Below are 19,738 nucleotides of genomic sequence, written 5' to 3'. Positions count from 1 at the left end.
TCCACACAGTCACTAAAAGAACATAGGGACCATAAGAGCCTTGGCCCCTGCCTCACATACTATTGATTAGAATCTTCTCAACTCGGAGAACGCAATCTATTTGAGTGAAGAGATTTGAACTGCCATGCATTCCTGGAGTATACCCCCGGCGGGGTTTGATTCATGTAGGGCAAGGGGCCAGCCAGCATTCCAGATATCTAGCACCCATCTGCCTATTACATTCTCACCCAACACAGGAATGAGGCGATAGTCCCGAGAACATCTCAAATATTCACCAGCCACTGCCCAGTGAATGTTGGTGGAACAATTCATTCCAGGGTCGACTGTCCCACTCATCCTTCACTCAATGGCTCTTCTTGCACTTATTAGGTGATTATCTACCTGTGTCTTTCTGCTGATCTCAGGGTCGAAATGCTCTCATAGTCGGCTGCCTCCTTCTATCATCCGATACCTTCTGGACCAGGTCATCGCACGGGCTCCATCCGAAAAGATTCCTTGATCCAAGGTGCAATTTCAATCGCCATGAAGTGGCTTGTATGCGTCCCTGCTGTGTTCCTGCTCAGCTTTCAAGCCCAGGCGCTTCCTCATGGTATGTTGCACCGTGCTACCTGAGAAGAGAAACTGTTCGACAGAATGCGTTACTCTCTCTAGTGAAGGGTTCTACAAGCTGATCCACCGATTGCCAGAAAGCCTAGACCAAAATGATCCAGCACCAATTCCAGGAGACCCAGACAACCCCGTCAATGGCTATCTCAACAACCTCCCACCCTTGCTACCACTACCTGATCCAGCCACACACGATCTAGTACCCAGTCTCCCAGTAGAAGGCGGATACGGCATCTCCTACGCCCCATACAACGACGACGGCACCTGCCGATCGCTCGACGGAATCAATAAAGACCTGGACAGAATAAGCCCATATTACAGCTACGTCCGTATCTACGGCGTCGACTGCGATCAGACCAGAAATGTCGTATCTGCAGCCCGCCAGCGCAACCTCCGTGTCTTCGCTGGCGTCTTTGACTTGCAGAACTTCCCAAACAGCCTCGACCATATCATCTGGGCAGCAGCAGGCGACTGGTCCACCTTTCACACAATCAGCATTGGAAACGAACTGGTCAACAAAGGCCAAAATCCACAAGACGTAGTAAATGCCGTGCACACCGCACGCGCCAAACTCCGCGCAGCAGGCTACCAAGGCCCAGTCGTAACAGTGGACACGTTCTCCGTCCTTCTCAAACACCCCCAACTCTGCGAAGCGTCCGATTACTGCGCAGCCAACTGCCATGCATTCTTCGACGCGAACCAAATTCCCGACAACGCTGGACAATACGCCCTCGAACAAGCGAACCGTATATCGGCCGCAGCAGGCGGGAAACGCACCGTGATTGCTGAATCCGGCTGGCCGTACCGTGGCGAAGCCAATGGGAAAGCAGTCCCCTCTACCTGGAATCAGGCCATTGCTATCTATGCCCTGGGGTACTCTTTCCGGGATCGAAAGGAGGACATGGTGCTTTTCTCGGCCTTCGATGACTTCTGGAAACAGGATGGCCCAGGGACTCACAACGCCGAGAAATTCTGGGGTATCATGAGGCGTTGAGCGCTTCTGTTCGTCTCTACTGTTCTCTCATTCCTGAGTGTCTCAGGTTTCCTACCATGTGTCGTGGGATGGTTGACATTGGTTGCGCTGGGCGTAGTCTTTGATCTTTCTCTCGCCACGGTTTTCTCTTCCTTTCCTGGTATCTACTTGTCTTTCTGTCATGTGCTGTGCAACGTACACGTGCATTTATGCTGTACATATAAGGATTTATTCAAGCCTTACCATGAAGAACGAGCATAGCGATGGAGTGCCTTTACTGTATTAGCATGCGAAAATAGAGCTCGTAAGGGGTTTGAGTTGATGTTGATGCAGGTACTTGCAGACTGAAGTTGTCCATGCTAGGCTCAACAGTACCATGTATTAAGCACTAAACGTATAGCCAAGTGTTTATTCACAGTCTAAGTAGCACATTCCCTTACCCAGTCTCTGAGAATAACCTGATACATCTCAGAGTCTTCTCGGATCATGGAGTGAGTGAGTTCGCCTCTACAGAAGCGTGTCAGAAGATTCTTCATCTTTCCACTTTGAGAATTCAACCCACGAACAGTCGGAATCAGTTATACTCGATCTGGAGAAGTGGCCCTGGGATACGAGGGTTGATGGCCATGGCCAGGTGAGAGTCACGAGAAGAGTCTACAAGGTGTCGCGTCCAGGTTTCAATAGGAGGGGACCGTTGGTATAATAGAAGTTTATGCCAGCACCCGCTCATGAATACTCTACGGCGGACTTCTTCTACAGCAATCAATGATCAGCTAGCTGCTATGGGTATTGAAGTTTATCCGTGACAAAGCGTTTAGTACACTATATGGATTCCTCTGGTCTCATCGATTTGTTTTCTATTCCTCCTCGCTCATCTATGGTATCATTGCAAGAGTCCTTTACTAATGCCTGCCGTTGCTAACTATCGGTTGGCAGATGCTATAGTCGACGGCTGTCCACCCCCTTACCCACCCCATCAAGGCCTCACTTATAGACCAGAAACCAGCAAGGAAATTTGCAAAACCAGTGGACATGCAATCATGGATTCGTTTCAACGAAGGATTGGTATCTTCAGCTGTCTTATGAGCACGACCAAAAGTCCGCAGATTAACTATCCTTATGCAGCAGAAGCCGAGGGACGGGAGGTTATCAGATTGATTTCCAAATTAATCTGATCATTAGGGCTAAGGTATGGTCCTCACGTGACTGTACACTTTTACGCTCCCACGTCTACACTGCTTTTCGGCCAAAGTAATGCAGACCTGGGAAGAGCCCAGGATTGAGTCATCGTGGTTGGATCGTTCTGCATGGTTACAACCGCTCTTCAGTGGAATTACTGGTAGGGATCTCTGTTGAACCGTTTCTGACTCAGTTATCCTGGCTATCTTAATTCCTGCCAGGGTCATCACAATGGTTGGGGCTCTATCAAGGAAAATTGGAGACGCTAACTTGACATGGTGAATCCGGGCGATTCCTCCGCGGTGATCCACTGTTCTCCACACCAATAATAGGTTAGGGGGTGTTTTTCTTTGTCGCTTGGAACCTTTACCGATGATTGACAGTATATGTGGCCCTTGAGAACAAAGACACAGGCTGTCTCGGACCAACCACATTGACATATCTACGTATACCTATACATCTATACTCAGGAGATTGGAATTATATTGAACCAGAAATGTTGATTGGTATATACAATATAATGACTGTCATTAAATTTAAGTTAGTTCAAAGCTTAATCTTGGACACACGAACCCACTCTCAATGTACATCCGCCGGACAGTAAGTACATAGTCACTTGTACGTATTACTAAATCCTGTGGCAGTCGGGTCGCTGATGAATAGTAAAATAAAGCAAGATACTAGGTCCTGGATGAAAGACTGCGCCAGTCAGGGGTTAGTCTGAAAAAGAAAGGTAGATTTATACCCAGCTGAACCAAATGTTGTACACCACCAGTCCATAAAGGACTGGGATATTGGTTCGGTAAATGTGGTGCACCTGGGATTGCAGTCCTACCAAGTCAATGAGTCACTTAACCATTGACTCACCAACCTCCTAACATTTCTTTGTTAAGGGATATTGCTATATACACCAGAGATATCACAGGAGTGGTTCGAGGCAAGCAATTGATCCATCGCGAATAGCCCTGACGGCATCTGACATGGCCGGAGAACACCGAATCGACGACAGAATGACGGTACAGACGGAGGGGGAAAAGGATACAGACACAGATGCCGGTGGTGAATTGGACGAGCATGGTGGGACTGCACAAGCCGCCCTGAGTGAGTCGAGCGCTGTAAAGAAGTGCCGTCTTGTGGTGGTAATTGGTAGCCTCTGGGTCAGTTTCCTCTCATCAAGTCTGTCTCGAGTGTGCTAACAGCTGAAAAGCTCGGAACTCTGCTTATGGCACTTGGTATGTCATCGTCGTTGTACGAATCAATGGTAATACCTCCACTAACACGAAACACTAAGATGAAACCATGATCGCTACCATCGCGACGCCTATTGCCAGCTCTCTATCGGCGACGTCGAGCTTTTCATGGATCACCACGGCCTATGTCATCGGCAGCACCGTGTCACAGGCTATTGGCGGGCACCTGGCGAACGTGTTCGGGCGCCGCAAGGCTCTGGCCGGGAACTATTCTCTCTTTGCTCTGGGTACACTGTTCTGCAGACTGGCCCTGGGAGGTAAGGCTTATCTTATGTGACTTGTACTTGGAAAGTCACTGTGTACGATAGTAGCCTCATGCTAGGTTAGGGTTATGCAATCCACAGATGTTTACTCGATTTGGTTTTGGTCGTTGGGATATAGCCGAAGAGCAAGATGCAGTCATACAGCTAGCTACCTTTGGTCTTCTTCGTTCGCTTGAATGTAGGTAAAGAATCGCGAATACAGTTTCGTCCTTTCTAGTTCCTTGAAATGAGAAACACAAAGCAGATGCAGTAAAACGAATGCCAATCTCTAGTATTCTAGCGCTATGCTATTACTATTGTATATCAATGCAACCAAGTAAGAAATCATACTCCGTACACCCGAGCCTGAAGAAAACAATCTTGCAAACACAGCGCCATACCGATGCCCATGAATGCTTATGCAATGGATTAGTCAATTGATTATATCAATGGCCCCGGCTGATCAAATAATTAACTAAGAGACACGTTTTGTACGGCCTCTTCCACGCTGACTGTCATATTCTCGTGGTGCTTTTCATTCGGAACTTCAGCGAGCGCGGCGTGTCCATCGTGTCCGTCTTGACTTGGGGTTGGGGATTCTGTTTGGGATGGTCTGCGCCGACCCGATCGACGGGTCTTGGGTGGTTCGGGCTTCTGGCCGTGCTTTTGGACGGAGTTGCTGTTCTGTTGGATTTGGAGTCGGGACGGACTCGTGACTGGGGTACAGTGGCTGGAGGCATGATGAGGGTGGACTACTGGGAGGGTAGAGCGTCTCGGCGGGGGAACAGCTGGGGGTGGGTTTGAGGCGGAGCGACGGCCATGGGCTGGGATGGGAGGGACGAGGCCGGATGTGGTTGTTGAGCCCCTTCTGTCGGAGGGTTCTTGTGGGATAGATGGTGTTGAGGGTGTGACGGGACTTGGACTTGCGCTTGTTCCGGGTCCTATTCCTGGCTCTTCGGGGATCTTGTCGTTTTCGTCTCCAGTGGTGCGTCGTCCACGCCAGCGTCTTGACTTCGGTGGTAGTGGTTTGATCTTTGGTTTGTTGGGGCTGGATGGGCGGTCCGTTGTCGCTATTTGAGTCCGATTGCGGCTCGGCGTTAGGACGCCTGGCTTCTCGTGCTGTGCGGCTACTTCTTGTACGCTCAGGGAGGACGACGATGCAGGCTCCAAGTGCATGCCCAAGCGTTGCGCTTGGTTGACTACTTCTGTTTTGGGCGATTCATCGAGATTGGTTGGAGACAGAGCCACAGGGGAGCTTCCAACCGTGCTTGTGGGAGAAATGGGCTGTGACGTTGTTGGCTCCAAAGGTGTACCTATCTCAGCCTCCGGATGACAGCCATCTGGGATTGCAGGACAAGGTGTAGTAGTATCTACCTCGAGCTCTTTAGGAGATTGAGCGTCTGGCTCTTCATCTCGCAGCCAGTCCACCGTAGCACATCGAATGACGAGTCTTCTTGTCGTTTCGTCGACCTCGTCGAAGTGCATGATTTTACCCTGGTCGATCTCGTTGCTAGAAAGCTGACCTCGGACGAGGATGCTGAGCATTCTTTTCAGTTCTTCTCGCTTGTAGTGTGGCGGCGTCTTCAATTGGGTATGGGCTAGCAATGGGTAGAGAACGCGCAGGTAAGTGTGCCGTAAAGCAGAAGCCTCTTCGGGCAGGTCCAGAAGATTTCGGATTAAGATATCGACCAGCACATGGAGATCATTCGTGTAGAAGTACTCAAAGGTTGTGGGCGTTGTGAATATCAGGTACAGTAGCTTTAGGGTGAGAAGCTGAAGCGACGTTTCGGCTGTCTTTGTTAATACCACTCCGCATACAGCGAAAGTCTGGAATGATACCACCTACCTTCTCGATTTATAAGAAGGATAATGTTCTCGCCAAACGTCTTATAGAGGTTACCATGCATTGACAAGATTTTGATAACTTTGTTTGTCAATGGAGTCGAGCTTTTCTCGTCCACGGGATCGTGTGCTGAGATCATAAATTGTTCGTTCAGAACCAACTGCTAGTAATGAGCATGATCCTTCGAACAATAGCACCAAGCATGCCCGGGGTCCACTCACCAAAACTCGAATTACTGTATAATGGTACGGGTCACTCGAATCGTAGGAGAGCTCTTCAATGATATCAAAGAGGCTTTTAATGCATTCATCATCCACGAGAACTGCGGTCATCAAGATAGTTAGTTTACACACACCCTTCTTTGGATGGTGGGTCCAGCTGGTGAAAGCCTCTCAGCACGAACAGGGACTACTCACCCAGATCCTCCATCTTGATTCTTTGAATTCTTGACATCTCATAGATTAAGTCCATAAAAAGTCGATCAAGCCCCGCTCCATCGCCCTCGACCTCTCTCTTCCTGTTCTGCACTTGAAGGAGCTCTAACAAACGTGGGAATGCACCCTCTTCGTTCATCATTTGTAGTGCGACTTCATTCTGCCGACCGTCAAACAGAAGAAACGACGAGATTAGGTAAAGTGTATCCGGATCATCGTCCTATGCAATCTGCCGTTAACGACTGGTCTCGAATGGGCACGGCTGGGATGACCATGACAAGATCATACCTGCAATAAACCGTAGATCATTTGTCTCCGAACGTAACCCGCATGTGAGGCGAAAATTTTCGATGAAAGCAGCTTGTACGAGCATCTCGTGACCTCTAATTCAGTCTGGAGGTATTCATCTGTTATCGTCCAGATACTATCTTATCAGCCCATGTCCAGTTCCCTATTACCTCCTCTGATGACGCAACCGCACAAGGATTTCAATAATTCGGATGAAAGAAATAGAATATCGGACCTTTGTATTTCGTCGCCAGATTCAGATAAGATCGCAGAGCATTGTCAATGACGTCTTCGGAGGAGCAAAGGGCGGATACAATCTCTTGAATCTCTGTCATAAGAACACGTCGCATATGTCAGTCATTTTACCCCGAGTGATTGTAGAGTGTAGATGGGCATGGGATATGGTGAATAGCCCAAATGTCTCTCTGAGAAAGAGTTGAATCCAGATAGGTACTTTGGCGCAAGGCAGAGCGCAGATCCCTATGAAATCACTTACCATCCCAGAACTGTTGCTCATTTTCCAATGAGACCTCAAACTCCATTTCCCACGGCTCGCTCGTCGTCGTCGGGTGTGTCGTGACTCTGCACTCATCCCGTCTTTGCGCCCGTCGCGAATGCCTGTGGGCTCCGTGGGGGGAGGAACAAAGGGTAGCGAATTGACTGGGGTTTATGACGTTGGTGCTTGAGGATGAAAGGTGAGTTGAGTGTGGCCAACTTTTGGAACTAAAGGCGGGCGGCGGGGGGCCTTGCGGCGATCCCTCCGCATGGCCTAAGGCTTTCGTTTTCCCTTCGGAATGCACTTCAATCCCGGACTTGGGCACTGGTTGACGTTTTCGCTGCAATCTGAGCCCTAGTAGTAGAATCCGTCTACTTCGTCTACTACACTAGACATTACTCAACTGCTGGCGTTTCAAGATTAGAAACCCTCTTCTTCAAGATGTATAGCCTATATACTCATGGACTGGCTCCTTGGTATCACAGTACACTTTTTACATAGAGAATAACAGGAATTAAGCATAACATAAAGAAACGAAAACTAATATACGGGGCGCTTGAAAGGATGCGCTTCAGTGTTCCTGCAATGACCAGTTGTTAGCATCATTATCCATAAGGCAGAACACCCCAAAGCACTTACAGAACATATTCGTCTAGATCTACCACGTTCGGCTCACTGAAGAGTAGATAGAAGTATTTCAATGTCTCGGCGAGCCAAAACGACTGCATCTCATCGGATTTTGTTGGTTTTTCGACGGTGACGTCCTTGATCGTGGCATGCGCTATGTCCGTCCGAGTATACTTGGCAATGGCTTCAAACATCTTCCAACCCTTCTCGCGCCAGTGTTCCTCACCAGTGAGGCGGTACATGATGAAGACGGACTCAATGGCTTCGGGACGAAGCAGATAGATGCGAGAGTTAATGCGGACCACACCCGGCGGAAGATGCTCGTTCCGGATCCGCGACAAAGCAAATTCTTCGTGAGACGGCGTTGAATCTGTCGAAGATCCTTTAGGGTCCCGTCCCTCTACGTCGCTGAGATCACTAGGTTTAGGAGTATGGGTAGGGCTGGCAATAACGTGCCAATTGCCTCGCTCGGGGTCACGCTTCTCGCGAAGAAATCTTGGAGTGGGAGACGTCCCGTTGGTCTGGATTCCTCTCATTTCATCCTTCTTTTCCTCCATCTTCGCGCTAAGCTCTTTCTGGTTCCTGCCCCTAGCAAGGCGTTGCTCCTCGTTAGGGTCCAAAGCCTTCCAATACTTAGCCTCGTCCCACACACACGGTTCATTGTCTTTGCAGGGTATCATCTGAAATTGCTCCGGCATGATACCGGTCTTCGTAGACTCATACGCCCATACACATCCATCCGTCAATTTAGCTGCGAGTTTAAGATCACTGTCAATTCCGAACAATTTGGATCCAATGGCAAACATGCCGCCAGCGAAGCAGGTCAGATGTGCCCCTTCATACTGATAGACGAATTCGGCGTCCAGTCGGGGTTTGGTGACGGTAGCTAAAAAGCGGACGTCACGGTCGTCTTTGATCATGGGCCGGAAGAGGAGATGCTTTCGCGCCGCATCCGCGGTCTTCTCATACATTGTGCGATACTGATCGTTGAGACCGCCTAAAAGCATATACTCCTTAGGAAGGTATTCATATGTCGAATCCCCGGGGGCCGCGAGCCCAAATTGGTGGGACCCCGGCGCATTGGTAAGCCCCCCTTTGCAGTACTCCGCAGTCTCTCCAGTTGAAGTTGGAATTTCATGCGCTTTGGGAGCTGGGATCTGGGGGTTTGTGTCGTAGATGGCTGGCTCTGCGTCTTCATGGAGCTGGCGTGCGTCCAAAAGAATTCTGTAACTTTCCGCGTCAGTCGGGTAAGAGATCGGGCTTTCAGCAGCTGTAGGGGCAGCCGTAGGAATGGAAGAGTTCCGTGGTAAATCACGCGGGGCCTCGTGGCCAGTTCGGGATTGAGAAACTGTACATCCAGAAGCATCGACTTTCATCGGCCACAGACCCGGCATGCTAGTTTGGCTTTGGAATTTCTCTAACTCATTCGTGATCCGTGCAATTGCATCATAGTACTTGTCATCCCTAGTCAATTGCGCCAAGCGTGTGAATTCTACCGAAAGAGAGCCCAGTTCGGCAAGAACGGACATGACACTAGCACGATGAGGATTTGAGGCATCTCCCCTGGTAAAGTCGTTAGCCCAGAACTACAAAGATATCAGGTCCATACGGTAACACTTACGGCTTCCACTTGTAAAAGAGCATTGGCATCCGGTTGGGCGTATCAAAGGCGCCCATCAAGACTTCCGCCAATTCGACCGCTTTCTCCAGAAGCAAGTCATACTTATGTCCCGAGATATCGTAGGCACCCAGTAGTCCACCGAGATATCGGATTGCCGTTTCAAAAACTGGAATTTCGCTCTTCTTGTTTGTCGTAAAGTCTATTTTCTTCACCTGATCGACAGCGAGAGAGAATTCCTGCTCCAAGCCCATGATCCAAAGGGTGTCCAACGTGTCAACGAGTGTTGCGCCCCACCCATTGAAAGGATCTCGAAATCCACCGCGGAGCGGCATGACCTCGTCGTGACCCATGGCATTCATCTTGTAACCGTTCCATGCATGTTCGAATGTCGCCTTGATGGTGGATAGTCTGTTTAGCCGTTTGATCTTATCTTCAGATGCTTCATCGGAGAATTTAGCCTGCAGTTTTGGCAGCGACTTAGATTTGCCGGTCGGTAATTTGATCAAATCTGCGGGTGTGACAGGATATCGCTCCGGCAATTTCTTCCAATGAGGCACCGGTAGATCCTCGAGCCGGTCCGAATCTAGTGTACCCTGACTCTGTGAGCCAGAGTTGTTGGGGAAATGAGGCCCATCCTCCTTGGACTGCGGCTCGTCTGACGGTTTGGGGTGTTCAGGAGTCGATGAACCGTTGTCTGAGTGGGGAGACTGCGAAGGGACCTTTTCGTCTGAAGTACTGGGATCAGTCGAGCCCTTCGGTAGAGGCGTTGGTAGAGGGGTCTCTGGTGCAGGTCCTTTGTTGTCCGCTGCGGGTGGACTTTGAGGGTAAGAGCCCGGCCGATCGACAGGTGGAGGAACACCCAGTGTCACTGTAGGGGGCTGGCGAGATCGACCAAAATGAATGACAGCCAAGACGAATACAGCTGCAAATATTAGCAGAGCTCGGTATCGTCGGGCTCGAAACATGGTAGGCGACGTTGCTGTAAAAAGAGGGGACCGGAGATATAAAAAGTGATCCAAGAAAGGATTTAGAAGTAGGAAAGAAGGACGAAGAGCAACATGAAAAAAATCCACCAAAAGGGTCAGGAAAAGTGAAAGGAACTGTCGTGAGAGTCGAGTTCAGGAGACGAGAAAGAGACTGGAAAGCTCAAGTAAACAACGAAAAGGAATGATCGCAAATTGGATCAATCAAGTGGGGAGCGCTTTCTTTGGATAGATCATCATAAAGATAGGTACTTTACTCTCCTACCTATGGGAAATGAGTATTAGTGATTGAGAAAGGGAACTATTAGAATTTTTTCCCCCCAATTGCCCGGCTGAAGAAAAGAAGACCGAACAGAATGTTCGAACCAACAGGAGAAAAGGCCAAGAGACGAGTCCCTCGGGCGGGGATCGAAATTTGATTGTCAGTCACATTACTCCCAACTCAGGTCCTGGAGGGGGAGCAAAGAAATGGTAAAGATCAGCATTCGCTTGATGTATTAATGAATTCGGTAGTCCCATCAAGAGCCACATTCCTCTGCTTAATTGTATGGATCAGATGCGCTTTTATGGATGATATCGGCACCGAGGAATTTATCCCCCGGATCAGCGACCGAAGGATCAGCACCCGATGCGTTCCAGACTCTTCAGGTCAATTAGTCCCTGCTCGTGAACATGGTGACCGTTCACCTTGGGAGACTCATTTTTAAAAATACTTGAAATAATATAGCTGTCCCAATTCTAAAATTGGTGGAAGTATAAGCAATCCCTAACGACGGAGGACTAGAATTCGAATACTATAACAATGAAAGGGTCTTGCCGGACCCTGCAGGGTTCAGTGTTTCTAAAAATAACCCGTGACCAAGGGGCAGACCTTATGTAATCAGCCCGTACCTGATCCGTTCTATAGTAAACTCTAGTCTGATCTGGTGACAAGATAAAATTCACATAAGTAGCATGAAGAAAAAGAAAAACATACAACAGGAGGGATTCGCTGGTGGTCACCCACCCAACTACTAACCTCCCGGCGTGTGGCTTAAGTACGGCTGAGCGGACGGGAAGCCCTGTTCTCCACACCCTATGGTCGTATGTGCTTGTTCTTCGCAATATAAAGGTCTATATAGCGCTAGATTATTTTAATGCCGGTGATACTCTGAAGCGAGCTATAGAGATAGGTGCGGAGTACATACTATATAAAGCAAATGTCTAGCGCAGACAAGTTCTGCTTCAGCATAATTCACCTACACAGAAATATTAACAGTATTGACCCCACACAGTCGAAACAAAACTGATAATGACAAGCAAGAAACATATGGAATAATTACAGGCAGACTTCAATGGGTGCTCCTGTACCTGGAATCAGATATTAACTTTCTATTAATTCTCCAGGATATACTATAGTAGGCTAACCTATCGGTTGAATAAGTATTCTTCACTGGGTTTGATATGGGATACAACCAAAGCGAAAGCTACTGCCAGCCTACTTTACAAGGGATTGAATAAGGGAGTCACTCTGAAACTATTGCATGACTGCGAATCAAGGTGAATTGGCAATTATCGTGGCATGAGGAGAAATTCACGAAACCAAAGCCCCGGATATTCCATCATTCAGAGTAACCCGAATTCCTGCTAAAGACGTTGAAAGAACTTTTAAAGTAAAGCGCAGCACAAACCTTGGGCAAATCTGGCACCTTCGTCCTGAGGAGCGATGCCCAGTCCCCGACTATCTCAGTGAGTAATACAAACCCGATACGCTTGGATTATGGCTAATATAAACAGAATCTATCCTCGCGGATTATGATTTGGCACTGGGAGAATTGCCTCAAAATGAGGCGTTTATACAAGCCCGAGTCGATGCAGTACCTACTGACAACGCTCGCTCGCAAGAAGCGAGAGGGGCTGGGCCAGTATGGTAAAGAAAAAGGCAAGGACGAGCGTGCATCAACTGCGTCTGTTGAGTTACTTAAGGCTCTTCACTGGCAGTTTGAAAAAAAAACAGATGAGACTCCGATGGCCCTACAGGGGCAAGACCTACGTGACCGTAGGCAGAACGGTTTACTCCCTGTGGTACGGCGATCCCATGCAACCCCAGTCAAATTTAGTTGTAGTAGAGACAAAATGGCGTGGTATGGACGGGGAATACCAATGCATATCCTATATGGGTAAGGTTGTCAAGGTCAATCATGGCTGGATAATATACTTACGTTCTACTGCAGGGATGTTGCATCATATCAGAAAGCAGACTGGGAAGCAGAACACGGGCATCTATGGAATTGCAACTGATAGTTTCAAGTGGACGCTCAGAGTGAAGCACAGGTAAGTGGACTATTTCAGGCTTGTTCAACGAGGGCATCTCTAACTCAATTACAGAGTAGATATCTAACACACCCTGAGCTGGATCGATGGACAGGGACCCGAAATCATTTCCCATCTCCACAACATAATGGACCATGCAGCCCTCCTTTCCCCAGCTGCTAGTCAAGCTCCAAGCAGACAACCCACCAGATAGGGGCACGCCTGGTTTTATTGCCGTGTCGAGATGTCAAATCTCAGACCAGTGGCCCGAAGTACTGTTATCGAAGACTTAATCCAGCCCTCCCCTTGGAAAACTACAAACGACATTCAACTACTGGTGGAGGATAGCGCAAGGCAAAGATGGAGGAATTTAGCTAGGTTGGTATGGTACTGAAGAACGTCTATTGCGGGCCTGATTTACCTTTCGTTTTCATCGATGGCTATTCAATTGGAGTTGGGATCAGATTAACCCAATCACATCTAACTATGGAACGATAGGTATTGCACTAAGTACCTAGTAAAGCCATGAACGTACCCCTTTCAGTACGCCAGAAGGCATATGGTATGTAGCTAAAAGCAGGCCTTTATATAGTTGGAGATGACAGCTAACAATTCTCTTAGACAATGGCCAAAGTGATTCACAGCAAGGAAATTTGACACTTCATACTTGTGACTTCTCGCCTTCCTCGATTTCCTAAGCCAGAATGTTCGCAACTAACTACTATAATTAGTGGAGTTCCGCATGGGACATCATAACAGATAGCAACCAATCATTGAATATCTCTATAGTTGATACCTGACCTTAGACAGAACATCTCGAATAGTAATCTGGGCTTATAAGCCATTATTTACTCCACAGTGCCACGGGGAGGTAAAACCTGGTTTGAATGTGTATACACTTAATATAGGCGCGCGCTTGTATAAGCCGTGAATACCTCAGAGCTTCCATGCTGGTCGTGTGAAAGGAGCAGTCACAAATCCTTTTAATGCCAATGAAGAGGTCTAGGGGTGACAAACCCATCCACCCCTATATCCCAACTGTGGTGCGTCCGCGGTTGTCTTTGCTGACTTTTTGAAATTGCTGGATAAGCCCTAAGACCCCTGCGTTCCCAGCAATCTCTTCGACGTTCTCTTCGTCCTCGCCTGAGTCCTTGTCATTTTCATCCCCCATCAGATTCATCCGCCAGGACTCTCCCAGGTTGCTATCACTGGTGCCGATAGCTCCACCGCTGGATCCCGTCTGGGGTGACTTCTTAACAGCAGCACGACGGATCTCCGCGGAGGTTGATTCATTGTCGTCCTCAATTGGGTCAGCCATGGGTCGCACTGGACGCGATGACCTAAACCGTGGATAATGGACAGATCGATTTGCCGTCCGGAACTCTGACCCCATCGGCTGGTGATGCGGGTCAAGGAGGATAGATGGTGCGGGCGACGCATGATCGGCAAAGCCTGCAGCTCCAAAGCCAGGGCCCAAGCCCGACTGTTGCCCCATAAAAGCTGCTGCTGGACCATGACGTGTTTGGGTTCGCTCCAGCCGCTCGCCGATATTACCCATTTCGACAGCAGATGGTGACCCCAGCGTGGGAAAGGCAGGTGGAGGGTGGAACTGGCGGCGACTGGATGGGTTCGCAGGGCGATTACCACCATAGTTATCTAAAAACCCATAGTAAGATGCGAGCATTTTGCCATCCTTGGTCGAGAAGTAGTCCGCCCGTAGGTCCTGCCTCCCGCTCTCTCGTCGTCTCGTATCGCCTTGACTGATGACGTTGGTGCCTTTCTTGAAATCAAACACGGCAAATGAGCAGAGATATCCCATGCCATCCACATGCACGGTGAACTCCCGGAAGAAGTCGATAAGACGATCACTACATTTAGGCAGGCTGAACCAGAGAATAAACGGGGTGAAGATCATGCTCAGGATCTCCTCCAAGAAGATAACGATCTTCATCTGGTAAAGCATAGCAAACTCCTTGCGAACTTCGTCACTATGCAACCGCCCTTTCCAATCATTCGGGAAATAGTGGGTGAAGTCAATCACTTCAAGAAGTGCGAATTCGGGATCGAACACATTTGTTTCTTCCGGAACTAACCCTCGTGCAAAAGCCCATACAGAGCCAAAAACACCCAGGTAGAAAAGGACAGTCCGGTCATGTGTGATTTCAAAGCCCAGGAAAAGTTCTGGGTCTATGACGGATACCAGGGCCAATACGGACGCCAGGGCGCCGGAAACGAACGCCACAAAGCCAGCAATCTGGACAGTCTTATCCTTGGGAAATTGGTCCACATAACGACCAGCAAAAGGATACGACATGTTGACACGACGCTCAAACAGATGCCAGAGTTCGTTGAACTCGCGAAACTTCCATTCGGCTAAAGGGGTATACTGCCGGGATCCAATCTGGGCTGGGTTCTTCTTGTACTCGTTAAAGTAGCGGAAAAAATAATGCATCAAGAAGTAAACGACAATAAAGGGGGCTACGAAGATATTCATGATACCCGCGAAGATGAATCGCCGCCGCAGGCCCTCACTCAAGGCTTTCCGGTGGGTGTCCTTCAGGAACAAGGTTCGCACTTGGCCCTGGTCATTAAAAACATAGTCCATAATGCAGAGATTGATGTTCCATTCTAGCGTCTGCGAAAATAGTTGCCTGTTTCGGAGGAACGGTATTGGGAGAGTCAAATCTAGTATGTCTTTGTTCACCAGAGCAATCAAGTAGTTCTCTTTACGCATCAATCGGTTTGCGATATCGTGAGCATCCATCCTCTGCTTGGACTGGCTCCCCATGAACTTGCGATGCCTGGCAGAAACTGCCCCAGCAGTGGCGGGGTTCGCATCTCTAAGAGTCATCAGCCGGCTCACAACCTCCTGCCAGGAGATCGTTTGGATCTCACTGTCAGAGATTCCGAGCAAATAGTGGTAAAAGTCATGCATGTGCTTCAGCCTTCTGATATCCATCAAGTACTGAAAGGCCTTTCCAATCCAGAAAACAGTCAACAGCCAGAGCAAGAAGGTAGAGGACATAGACATCTTCTTAGTGCACTGTTGAATGAGTATGTCATCCATTTTTCTACTTCCTCGAAAGTTGCGATAATCGATGCAGTTGGTGAGAAAAGTACTAAATCCCACCACGAAAGCAAATGTCCTGCAATTTGTTTAGGTCATCGGTCAGCGGAGGTAACCATATAAGAGCAAAGGGTGAACTCAGGTAAGGGCGTACAAGAGGCTTAAACCTCGATTCAGCAGTATTGACCATATCCCATTCCCTAAGAAGTACGTATAAACATCCTTCAGAAAATTGTCCAGATTTTCCACGTTTGCCCACAGCCACATGGCTTTCTCTTTGGGATCTACTGTGGCCAGGTTGGGATGCCCCAGCGACCAGATTGCCCCGGGACGTTGCCCCCTGCGATCATTGTGGAGCGGCAGCTGTTCCCTTGTTGTGTTCCAACGAGCTCGATCTGCACGCGATGAAGGACCAGGAGCAGGAGAATGTTCTCGCTGCGGGTGGCGATGAGAAGGAGGAGGAGGGGGGAGTCGGGACTTCATCTCGTCGTCATCCTGGTGTCCTTCTACTAGGAGGGAGGGAGGCACATCATCATCACCGTCGTCGGGGTCCTGGTGCATCCACCGAGGACGACTGTGTTTCCGCCGCCGGGAACCAGATTTAGCTGTTGCTGTGCCAGAGGTTCTTTGCGGGCTCCCTTGAGTCAGGAACGGCTCGCTCGGGCTCGGGCTCTGTATGCCGTCTCTCGCAGCGTGTACCATGGCCTCCTCCAACTCACGGTCACTAAATTGAGTCCTCCGATCATCTTCGAATTCTAATCCTGCACGTTCCTCAACATCCGATGGATTCGATTCCGCGTCCTGTTGCCGAAGCGTTTCGTACACCGATGGCGAGCCGTTCGGAGGAAGGAAACGGGATAGTATGTTTGATGTCATCATCATGGGCTAAAAGATCTTGCAATGTTAATCGAATCACATCAGTGTGGGTTGCCTAAGCAGCAGTGCATCATATCCACCCTTAAACCAGAATACAAGAGACAGCTAAGGACCATTCATGGAGGTAGATAGTGAGCGGCGGCCAGCTTAAGGTACGAATGGGAGCTAGGCGCAACCAAAGAATTTCGTTGTACTAGTAGAGCAAAATAAGATATATTCAGCAGAGAACTAATGAAGCCTTATGTGCTAGACTGAAGAGTGATATAAAGCCGAGTGAACAGGAAGAGCAGCGTTGACTGGTTGACAAGCAGCAGCATACGGTCAGTCCTCGTGATAAGCTATGATGCAGGCGGTCACGCCGATATCAGATCGCAGCCTGAGGCCTAACTGAGTCATGTGATGCTTTATGTAAATAGTCATGTGACTTTAACAGGATCAATGGATGATCCGGCGGGCGGCCCCCAACGACGGAATGGCACCATGAACTGACGATTACGTACAGCGTCAGCGTGATCGGAAATCGAGTCAGGAGTCGCTGACGACACGAGTCAGTCGCTTTCTCGGGATGAGCCGCCAGAAACCGCTCATTGGCTCCAACGGTTCAAAATCCTCAGCCTCCCTTGCGTTCATGCGGGGGGAGGGATTGTTTTTCTCTCCTACTAGAAACGCCAGGTGCATGACTTCGGTTGTCGGTGAGTCTCAGTGGGCTCGAGAATGCATCCAGAATACAGAGTATCTTTCTAGAAATACCGAGACATGTTCCACTGCAGGGAGGTCAGATAAGTCTTGACCCCGTCTACAGCTCTCGTGCATTGGTGTGATCATGGATGGAACAGGTCTTGTCACCGTTGGTTCCTGCATCTTTCGAACATGGGCTGAGGAGTCTTACATAGATCCCTAACCCTATGTAAATCCGTCGTTTTTATTTTTTTTTTTTTTTCGCCTACCTTCAGTCGTGAGAATCAAAACAACAAAAGAGAAAAGAAATATTATTACCCTGTACTCTGTACTCCGTACATGTGGCTATCATGGTCCCCTTTCATTTCATCCTAAGATCCACATTGTGTATTGTACCTACGTTAGCCCTCAAGGTACTAATTTATTTAATCCCCTTCTAAGCACTCAAAGTGATTACAAACCAACAGCATTGATTTCCTGGAAATAGTTTTGAAATCGAACAACTTTTTTTTTTTTTTTCGGGAGGGAGGGAGGGAGGGGGGTTCCAGATCTCACCTTCAGATGGTATCTATTATTCGCTCTTTTGCCCATCCAAGAGAAAACTGACAATCGCAGGAACCCAGAAGTGGATAGAAAACCCACACGGACCAGTAAGTGAGTCTAGCGCCTACAAGCTAAGAGATGTTGAGCCCCAAATCCATAGCGCAATGGCCTGCAGGCCGGCACCACCTGACTACTCCGGAGTCCTACTAAGTACCACGTAGTACGATCCTTCCTGGTAGAGCAGCCAGCCGGTAAGACATCATCTAGTGTCACATAATTCATGCTGACATGATAAAAACGATAAGAGGCAATGGTTCTCTATCAGATCGGCCATCGCCTACCCTGTCTGTCTCAACATAAATAACTAAGTTGTACCTGTCCTGTCAGGAAGGCCGGTGAAACGGACCCCTGCGAAGATTACCATTAGTCTGTTGGCTACCTTACCTGTCCCTGACTCCCTGAGGGAAGTCAAATCCACCTTGGTTTATCGGCATACTTTCGGAGATAGGGACGGGCTGCTAGCCCTGCCCAGGTCCACTCGACAGGTGGGCATCCGTTTGGAGGTTCGTATTGATTCCAGAGGCGACCATGCAAGATATTCTTGGTTCATGGTCCAGGCTTACAGCATTGCGCCTCTTGTCAGATAGAAAACCATAACTATCACTTACTTTAGACCAGTAAGAGTTGAGGTCCCAATCAACTGGGCTGTCATTTTCGCCGCATTTGGTGGTGATTCGATGCCGATGTGTTGCCATTCCTGGAATCCACTTCATAGTGGCACAGTTGCGGAGTCTCCGTCCGGCTAGGCGGTCGAATCATAGTTCTACATATTGACCATCACGACGAGATGAAGACGAAGGCCAGAGTAAGCCCAAATCAATAGTGTATTTCTTCAGGTACTTCCAAGTTCTTCTCATTATCATTGGCAAAGAGTAAAGGCAAGCAGTAACATTTTCATCTTTCTTCCCCCCTCCCCCTCCTTCTTTTCTCTTTTCTCTTTCTCTTCCCTCTTTCAGTATGTCGTTATCATGTAGATATCTCTTGAAGATTGATCTCCTTGGAAAAAAAAAAAAAAAAAAAAAGGACATGGCAGTTTTCATGGTATGATATGGTGGGGACGCTTTATCAAGGGGGAAAGGGGAAAAATTCTGGGAGAAGTCTACAGGTTCATTCATTACACGACGATTATTTTGTTAGGGGGCAGTTGGTGGTATGAGTTTTTGTCGAGTGATGGGTCTTGGTTCCCTTCATCAATTCCTAATCTCGTCATCATATTACTTATCCTTACTCATACCGTAGTAAATAATAATAGCGGGCTATTATTATTCCCAGGACACGATTCCTGTCCTCTTTACTAAGGATATACTACACTCCGTACGTAGTGCTCCAAGTAAGTACATATGTAGTACTTACATAAGAGAGCTCGAATCCTCAAGGATCAATTTAACAAGTATCATGACATATGCATGTATTCATAGTTATGAATATAGAATTGTTCATTAGTTGTATTTGGCGGGTTTAAGTTTCTATTCCTTTTTTGTATAACAAGAGTATCTCCGTGGAGAACAGAGAGTTCTCATTGTGTGGGCGGTTTCCCCTCTTTCTCTTTCTCTTTCTCTTTCTTCCTCTGCCGTCTGGCTCTCGCTCTTGAACCCCATAGAAGTAAGGCCTTATTACAGCCTCTTATGCCTCTGGAAATTTCTTGTCTTCACCTGCTTGGCCCTTGAGAGGTTCAACACC

The 19,738-nt window shown here is 48.4% G+C and overlaps 8 protein-coding genes across 8 annotated transcripts; 4 read left to right on the top strand and 4 right to left on the bottom strand.

Annotated features, from left to right (window-relative positions):
- Positions 1–522: 522 nt before the first annotated feature.
- scw4 (putative cell wall glucanase (Scw4)) lies at positions 523–1,600 on the top strand (the record flags this gene model as incomplete). Its single annotated transcript, XM_032086280.1, has 2 exons — positions 523–589; positions 687–1,600. The coding sequence occupies 2 exons, from the start codon at positions 523–525 to the stop codon at positions 1,598–1,600; spliced, it is 981 nt and encodes a 326-aa protein (XP_031945583.1).
- An 876-nt stretch (positions 1,601–2,476) lies between these two features.
- BDV37DRAFT_239254 (uncharacterized protein) lies at positions 2,477–3,067 on the top strand (the record flags this gene model as incomplete). The annotated part of the gene is made up of 1 exon (XM_032080935.1): positions 2,477–3,067. A coding segment is annotated over exon 1 (265 nt), but the record flags the coding sequence as incomplete, so codon positions are not given.
- A 701-nt stretch (positions 3,068–3,768) lies between these two features.
- Positions 3,769–4,285, top strand: BDV37DRAFT_279206 (uncharacterized protein; the record flags this gene model as incomplete). The annotated part of the gene is made up of 3 exons (XM_032086279.1): positions 3,769–3,915; positions 3,966–3,990; positions 4,050–4,285. 3 exons carry the CDS (start codon positions 3,769–3,771, stop codon positions 4,283–4,285), a joined length of 408 nt encoding a protein of 135 aa, XP_031945581.1.
- A 94-nt stretch (positions 4,286–4,379) lies between these two features.
- On the bottom strand, positions 4,380–7,516 carry BDV37DRAFT_239249 (uncharacterized protein). The gene is made up of 7 exons (XM_032080934.1): positions 7,312–7,516; positions 7,051–7,143; positions 6,816–6,934; positions 6,510–6,747; positions 6,315–6,415; positions 6,097–6,253; positions 4,380–6,040 (listed from the first exon to the last, which is right to left on the bottom strand). Exons 1-7 carry the CDS (start codon positions 7,355–7,357, stop codon positions 4,722–4,724), a joined length of 2,073 nt encoding a protein of 690 aa, XP_031945580.1. The 5' UTR covers positions 7,358–7,516; the 3' UTR covers positions 4,380–4,721.
- A 247-nt stretch (positions 7,517–7,763) lies between these two features.
- BDV37DRAFT_192156 (class I alpha-mannosidase 1A) lies at positions 7,764–10,783 on the bottom strand. The gene is made up of 3 exons (XM_032079690.1): positions 9,560–10,783; positions 7,951–9,501; positions 7,764–7,891 (listed from the first exon to the last, which is right to left on the bottom strand). Exons 1-3 carry the CDS (start codon positions 10,522–10,524, stop codon positions 7,852–7,854), a joined length of 2,556 nt encoding a protein of 851 aa, XP_031945579.1. The 5' UTR covers positions 10,525–10,783; the 3' UTR covers positions 7,764–7,851.
- Positions 10,784–12,366: 1,583 nt separating this feature from the next.
- Positions 12,367–12,922, top strand: BDV37DRAFT_279203 (uncharacterized protein; the record flags this gene model as incomplete). The annotated part of the gene is made up of 3 exons (XM_032086278.1): positions 12,367–12,580; positions 12,756–12,855; positions 12,910–12,922. 3 exons carry the CDS (start codon positions 12,367–12,369, stop codon positions 12,920–12,922), a joined length of 327 nt encoding a protein of 108 aa, XP_031945578.1.
- A 229-nt stretch (positions 12,923–13,151) lies between these two features.
- Positions 13,152–17,086, bottom strand: atgI (autophagy protein ATG9). Its single transcript, XM_032080933.1, has 2 exons — positions 16,056–17,086; positions 13,152–15,980 (listed from the first exon to the last, which is right to left on the bottom strand). The coding sequence occupies exons 1-2, from the start codon at positions 16,781–16,783 to the stop codon at positions 13,862–13,864; spliced, it is 2,847 nt and encodes a 948-aa protein (XP_031945577.1). The 5' UTR covers positions 16,784–17,086; the 3' UTR covers positions 13,152–13,861.
- Positions 17,087–18,158: 1,072 nt separating this feature from the next.
- BDV37DRAFT_239245 (uncharacterized protein) lies at positions 18,159–18,952 on the bottom strand. The gene is made up of 2 exons (XM_032080932.1): positions 18,304–18,952; positions 18,159–18,249 (listed from the first exon to the last, which is right to left on the bottom strand). The coding sequence occupies exon 1, from the start codon at positions 18,769–18,771 to the stop codon at positions 18,517–18,519; it is 255 nt and encodes an 84-aa protein (XP_031945576.1). The 5' UTR covers positions 18,772–18,952; the 3' UTR covers positions 18,159–18,249; positions 18,304–18,516.
- Positions 18,953–19,738: the final 786 nt, after the last annotated feature.

This window comes from Aspergillus pseudonomiae (genome assembly GCF_009193645.1).
Source record: "Aspergillus pseudonomiae strain CBS 119388 unplaced genomic scaffold BDV37scaffold_7, whole genome shotgun sequence".
Taxonomy (NCBI): Eukaryota; Fungi; Ascomycota; class Eurotiomycetes; order Eurotiales; family Aspergillaceae; genus Aspergillus; species Aspergillus pseudonomiae.
Note: the sequence above shows the minus strand (reverse complement) of the source record. Positions and strands in the feature narration are given on the sequence as shown.